The 7339-nt window shown below is 35.6% G+C and overlaps 1 protein-coding gene across 1 annotated transcript; it reads right to left on the bottom strand.

The window, feature by feature from the left end:
• Nucleotides 1–2156: 2156 nt before the first annotated feature.
• LOC113506189 lies at nt 2157–6746 on the bottom strand. Its single transcript, XM_026889036.1, has 3 exons — nt 6461–6746; nt 2750–2902; nt 2157–2316 (listed from the first exon to the last, which is right to left on the bottom strand). Exons 1-3 carry the CDS (start codon nt 6513–6515, stop codon nt 2189–2191), a joined length of 336 nt encoding a protein of 111 aa, XP_026744837.1. The 5' UTR covers nt 6516–6746; the 3' UTR covers nt 2157–2188.
• Nucleotides 6747–7339: the final 593 nt, after the last annotated feature.

Here is a 7339-nt window from a genome sequence, read left to right as displayed (position 1 = left end):
TCCTTACAATGAGAAGCTAAGCTATAACCGCATAAGTGATTCGATCACAGGTTAAGCTATGCTTGACGCGGTTGGTCCGTGGATGGGTGACCATCTTTGTAGCATAACATAGTTGGGAAAAGGCTAGGCCGATGATGAATGAGAATCGTTTTGTTGACGGAACAACATGAAACAAGTAAAATTTGAAAAACTATTATCGCCTATTACTGGCCTATACCTAGCATAGTCACAATCATGCTGACCATGGATCTCTCCTCATATAGAGAAGGAACTAGCATTGATTACCAAATCATACATATTTATTCAACATCTCATAAGGACCAGCATATGCTTTACCAGGTATTTCTTTTGCGGTATCCAGACAAGGAATAAAGGATGGAGAGAAAGGAGAAAACAAAAAAAACACGTTTTATTTATTGATAATTGACAGAACAGCATATTGTGTCTTTCGGACAGCCTGTAGCCTTACGGTATACCTGGTCGCTGATACACTCTGTTACGCAGTCTCCGCCTCGCTTTTGGCACCTTGTTTCCTTCACCGATACTGAAACAAAGCGAAAGATATTAACTATTTTTTTACTTTGGGGTATGCAAAATCAACTATCAATGCTTTTATGGTTGACCAAAGATTTACCTAAGTTTTGGATGGAGATCTATGATCGTTGACGCGGATTTACAAAAAAAAAGTTTTGTAAACTTTTTAGATACCTTTACATTCAAATGTAGTGAAAAAGTATTTTGGACTTAGTTAAAACTCATTTCCACTTGCGAAAATATTCAATGGGCTCAACGAAATAACACATAAACAGATTTAGAATTTTCTTTTAGGATGGGACATTTTTCGCAATATAGATTTATTCAACTTCAGAAATTCCGAGCGAACAATTTAAAACTATCCTTAATAATAATGTATACAATATTGGTTTTCCTTACTTCCATAGCAGCACTCGACACCCATCCGCTGCTGCAGCGGACACAGCCCGCTGCCGACCAGCGATCCATTGGGACAGTCATTGGCGATGACACACATACCCCCCTCAAACATACAAGCTGACTCTAGTCTGATTGAATCTATTAATAATACTGAAACAAATATATGAATGATGGTAAAAATAAACGCCTTGTCTAGGCTAAGGAACGAAAAGAAGTATTTCTAGTTAATTTATGACATTAGATTTTAGACACTATTAGGTTCTCGTACCTAAAGGAGTTTGTCTGCTGTCTGTCCCTCCGTCCATTACCAAGGCTGTATCAATGAACCCCGATACCCTGACAGTTGAAATTTTCACAGATGCACGTATATTTATTGTCGCTTAGACAACGAATAATTTAAAACTGATCGTGGTCACCCGACGGTTACAAATTTTGACGCAATGAAACCGACTCGCACTTGACTGGCTCTTAAGAGGATTGGAGCCACAACAGCTCACACGACATTTTAAATCAATATTTTTACATTGATGAAAAAGGCGTCTCTTTTTGCGTTTCCAGAATAGTAGAAATATCCTCAATTATCAATATCGATGATACAAAACAAATCAACAAACTTACAGTCTTGTTCATGGGCCCACAGAATCCCTGTTACACAGAAGACAGCAACAAACTCCATGGTAACCATTTTAAAACGATATCACGAACGACCGCACAGTTTAAACTAATGCCTGCACTGATGCACCGGTGTTCAAGATAATATGCTTGTTATAATTTCGGCCATGTTTAGATATGAATGAAAAACATTTATTTTGAATCACAATGAGTGTGTGAAGCTGGTACAAAATAAGAGTCGTCCGTCAACCACGGCCAGAGCATGGTGTTATATTGTTTTTGTGTTGCAGTGCTTGTACTTTCTTAAACTCCTTGTAACGGGTCGACCGATTTTGATGAAATTTTGTGGGCATATTGAGTAGGTCTAAGAATCGAATAAAATCTATTTTACATAACCCTGACTTTTGTTTGTATGTAAAATAATGTGTAATATGTTGTAATTATTAATGTTCATTGTCTTAGGTTCGAATCCCACCCAGGACTCATTTGTTCTGTGTTTGGCAGTATCATGTAATTTAACGTGAATGTGGTACTTTTCATCCCACTGTAGTTTGATCGAAGACAATATATAGTTCAATGCGGTATTAAGCAAATATAATAAAACACAATTATTCGAAAAAAAATAACATTTTATTAATTATAATTAATTAACCAGTATGCAACAAACGGTGTCTTCTGAACAGTCCGTAGCTGTAGTATCCCGAAGCCGTACGTTGCATCGCGGCAAACATTCCCCACCTCGTCTCCGGCACCTTGTCTCCTTTATCGATACTAAAACAAAGCAAAATAAAATATAATATACTTTCATTTAATTAATGCTCATATTTGTGGAGAGTTTTTCCGGGAATAGAATCTACGCGAGATGGAAAAGGCACTGCGAGAACTATTTTTAAGGTTATTTCTGAATATTTATTTTATCTATAATGCAACACTAATTATGTATTTTTATTAATAAGAAGATGTACTATTGATACTCTTCTATATGAATAGAACTAAACATGTTATATTTTTATTTAAACCCACTCGTTTTTGGATCACGCAAATGTTTGTCCTACGTGGGGATCTAACACTTAGCTATACATGAAGATTTAGTGTCAGACAGAAAGTGACAGATCAAATTCTTTGAGTATAGCTGTGGTCAAAAGCTGATACAGAATTGACTGTAAGAGACTATCCATGATGACTACATATTAATAATTCTCACTTCCGTAACAGCACTCGACACCCATCCGCTGTTGCAGTGGACACAGGCCGCTGTCTTCCACCAGGTAGCTGGCAGGGCAGTCATCCGCGATGACGCACATCCCCCCACGAGACGAACACGATGGCTCTGACTGGATGGAATCTATTATTCTTACTGCAAAAAAATGAACGTCGAAAGTAAGGTACAAAAAGATTCGGATAAAAAGAAGAATTAGACTTAGAATTGACTGGTAGAGAATGCCTCAGGCATTAAGTCCGCCATTGTACAAATATTGTTTCAAAAGTGTAAATAAATAAATAAATTAGAAGAAATTTTTTGAGTTAGAACATAGTAGTTATATAGTACATGTCATCAAAGGGTGTAGCTGAAGTAAGAATAAAAAACCTTTCTCTCGGTTTAAGGAACATTCAAGTCATATGCACAGAGACTCCAAGACTCGGCAGGAATTCGTGGATCACACAAACGCTTGTACTGCACAGGGATCGAACCCGCGACCCGTCACATACAGTGGGTTCGCGTGACATCACCTCCAAACAACAAAGATGTGGAAAGTTAGTTAAATGTAGATCTAAATCAAGTTAGTCACAAAAGTATACCTATACGGTATCAGTCATCGATACCAGCCCTAACTCAGATACGGATTAGGTGTCGAATATTATCAAAGCAAACAAAACGACGTTCAAACGCCGATGATCTAATTACAGTAGTTTTCAAAATATTTGGTTTGGACACTACATTCGTTCATGAAACTAATTTCCGGCTTACATTTTATGTATGTAGTAGCATTAATAAATGAATGAAAGTATCTTTATGACTATACTAGCTGTTGCCTGCGACTTCGTCCGTGGTTAGAAGATATAAGTTAGGAATTTTTGAACGGAAGCCTCTTGAAGGTGTCCCTGTATTTTTCCACATTTTCCACTGCATTTTCGTTATTATTAGCCGCAGCGTGATCGTATATAGCCTAAAACCTTCCTCGATGAATGTTCTATTCAATTTGAACCAGTAGTTCTTGAGATTAGCGTGTTCAAACAAACAAACAAACTCTTCAGCTTGATATATTAGTATAGATTATGTGAGGAGTAATTGCAGCAACATAAATGTTTGAACAGAACGCTGTTATATTTTACGTAGATGTTGCGTACGTTACTTCGTCTACGAGGATGTGACGATATAAGTTAGACTTTTTACATTCGGATTTACAGTTTATTGTTGTTTTTGTAATATAAGTATTACTGCACTAAACCTACTAATCATAAGTGAAGTGTTTATCCTATAGCCTTACTCAACGAATGAGGTACCTAACACTGAGATTAGTTTTTAAATCGAACTTGCAGTCCCCGAGATTAGGGTTTTCAAATAAACAGCTGAAGGCTAGCTTATTTGATGAATGTTACTTATGTACATTATAATGAACAAGAAATAAATAAAAATACTTCCACAAAGTTAAGAGCGAAACCCTTTGAAAGAATTAGTACTTCAACCATGGATTTCAAAAAGAAAACAGGGTAAATAACAACCTGAATATCTAAGATCCTCCTGCTTTGTAGTCACTTATAACTGATCTGCTTAAACCCCCATCATCATCGCCCTAGCCTTTTCCCAACTATGTTGGGGTCAGCTTCCAGTCTAACCGGTTTCAGCTGAGTACCAGTGTTATACAAGGAGCGACTGCCTATCTGACCTCCTCAACCCAGTTATCTGGGCAACACAATACCCCTTGGTTGGACTGGATGTCAGAAATTCAAGCTTCTGACTACCTGTAACGACTGTCAAAGATGTAGGAATAACAGCTGGGACCCACAATTTAACATGCGTTCTGAAACTCGTTATGACAAAGATGGACACCCATCTACGCACTAACCGCGTCAAGCATAGCTTAACCTGTGATTGATTTACTTATGCGATTATAGCTTAGCCACGAGCTCCTCTATGCTTAAACCCCTATACTGCCTAAAATAAATAAAATTCTGTATGCGAATAGTTAATACTAGGTATTAGATCTAGGAGACTTGCTTTGTTATTCGTCGTCTCAATCAATCAACGTCATTGAAGTTTACACACAAAGTTGCCGGTGACTGTGTGTAATCTACGGGCGGCACACACTAGGCAAAACTTTGACACTATCTAGTAGCTTGCGATCGGTACGTGAGCTCGGTCCAAATGTATTTTGAATACTATTTCGGTCTACCCTAATAGAATTTGTGCTGAGATTTAAAGGTAAAAGAGACCATGGGCAGTAGACCATCTAATAATTCTTATTTACGTACTCTAAATGAAAGACTGTTTTGTCATAAATTTTAGTGGCAAAAGTTTTTTTTTACTTTTTTAAATGAAAAGTGCTGTTTATACAAAATAATTATAAATCTCCTGTTTTATATATACTATCGCATTTATTAATTTAACCTCTTGTCAAACCTATATTATTCTATTTATCTGAAACCTCCCAAGGTTTCAGATAAATTAAAGTCTCACTCATTCAAAGACATGCGTACTTAGAGCAAGCATTCGTGGATCACACGTCAAGTGCTTGTCCTACGCAGTTGTTTGCTTTTATTTTGTTTGTGACGACGACTGGCATTTTTTGTATATTAATTTAGCTTTGTGATATTGAGCACTAGTCAATAGTGTGTATCTTCAACCAGGAATTGATAACCTTGTCTCAAAAAAATGACTTTCTAGAACTAGAACTAGAACTGTTCCATATCGCAAAATACATCTAATTTTAATAGTAATTGTAATAAGAACTAAATTGGAATAGCAAATGGTTTACGCACAGTATGGTTAAATTTGTTTATTGTTACAACATCCATTGAGTTTCTAGTGAATGAAGGCTATCTCTCGGAATCTATCGATTCTATAGAGATGATGCCGATGTGTTGATTCAATAACAGGCAATGATCGTGTTTGTCGTCTTAACAATGCTGTATAAACGGCCCATGAATAGTTTAATTTCATCGGTGAAGGTTTATGCTTAGTAACAATTTAGGCTTCAATAGAAAGTGTCAAAATTATTGTTTCGTACGGTAATTTAGCGTATATTCTTGTAGTTCAAATATTGTTAATAGAATCAGACTTATACAACCTAAACTTATCAGGAATAATAATTAAATACATTCTTTAAATAACGAGAAATCAATTTTCTTGACAAAATTGACTTACTACCAATAAAATTAAAAAATAATGATGTACCTAACATTTATGCAACGAGTTACGTTAATGGCTTTCGTAATCATGTTAATGAGTAATGTTAACCACAAAATGCAGCATGGTAATAAACTGCTAAACCTGTTACCACGCTATAAAGAAACACAGTTATTATATGACACAGTAAACAAAAAAGCAATTATAGTTTTAAAAGAATTGGAGACGCCTGCAAGAGTCAGAACAAAACAATTACAGCACCTAATTTGTCAATCCCATTAATATTCTGCACACAAGTTTCTACGCCCGCATGTTACAAATTTATTCCGCATTTGGCCGTTGCGTTTTATACTCATGCTTAAATACACAAACGAACGCAATTGCATGAGAATAAATTTCTAATGCAGAAGTAGAGTACATACTAATTATATCACTGACCTAAAATAGTCCCTTGTGGGACACCATGAATTTCGACACAGAATTATTACAAATATATGTCACTCGATTTTTTTTAAGTATTATTTATATTGCAATTGTTAATGATACAAAACATGTTAACAAACTTACAGTCATCGTTAGCCAAAACGACTCCTATAACACAAAAGATAGCAATAAACTTCATGGTGAACGGTTTAAAACGATTACGTACGACTGCACATAGACTGATACCGGCACTGAATGAACCATCGGTATTCAAGACATGTTTGTTTTAATATCGGCCGTGTTTGTCGCGTCTGTTGATAATGGCGGCCTTTCTGGATGGGTTGCACATGAGGCTCAAAATAATATTGGTTAATTTACTTCTGCTTATTTCGACTAATATTCCGTATGAATTTTCTATACAGGGCACTGGCATTTTTTATTTGACTTTCATAATTATTTGCAAACGCTATTTACAATTATGTAGCTAATACATGGTAGCTAGTACATGGTAAAGAATAAATTACATATTTCTTTCCAAATACCTATATATCTATTAGTAGAAATATGAAAGTTTCCAGTACACTACCCGTATGGTTTCACCAACAAGCAATGCGATGTTGCGAAAAACAACTGTAATCGAATAATATAATATCGTGTGTAAAATTCCTAAATGAAAATAAGCGAAAAGATAAAATGAAATAAACGTTACTTATCGTGGAATTTAATTCGAGTAAGTCATTCATTAAATCCTCGTCTGTCTAGTAGTAAGCCGGTTTGTCCGCTGTATTACCATCAATGCAGAAATGTTAATAGCCATACTATTATTGCAGTTAATGTTATATTGCATGTCGTCGATAATTGCTTGATTTTAACAGACCTTCGATTAAGTTTTATACTAGAGTGTTTAAAGTTTACGAAGACTATAAAATCTGTTTTCTTATCCACGATCTCTGGTATAGTACTCATTATTTCTAATATTGATAGGTTGTTAATCTTCTAGTTAAACAATTACAGGGATTTATG

The sequence above is a fragment of the Trichoplusia ni genome (genome assembly GCF_003590095.1).
Source record: "Trichoplusia ni isolate ovarian cell line Hi5 chromosome 4 unlocalized genomic scaffold, tn1 tig00001176_group3, whole genome shotgun sequence".
Lineage (NCBI taxonomy): Eukaryota > Metazoa > Arthropoda > Insecta > Lepidoptera > Noctuidae > Trichoplusia > Trichoplusia ni.
The sequence above is the reverse complement of the archived record's forward strand: the minus strand, read 5'-3'. Positions and strand labels throughout refer to the sequence as shown.

What these genes read in the sequence shown, in the direction of transcription:
- LOC113506189 (XM_026889036.1), bottom strand. Translation starts at nt 6,515, where the DNA reads ATGAAGTTTATTGCTATCTTTTGTGTTATAGGAGTCGTTTTGGCTAAC. An exon ending in CGTTTTGGCTAACGATGACT is followed by an intron (nt 2,903 to 6,460) that starts GTAAGTTTGTTA and finishes ATTTTTTTGCAG; the next exon opens with TAAGAATAATAGATTCCATC. An exon ending in TGTCGAGTGCTGTTACGGAA is followed by an intron (nt 2,317 to 2,749) that starts GTGAGAATTATT and finishes GCTTTGTTTTAG; the next exon opens with TATCGATAAAGGAGACAAGG.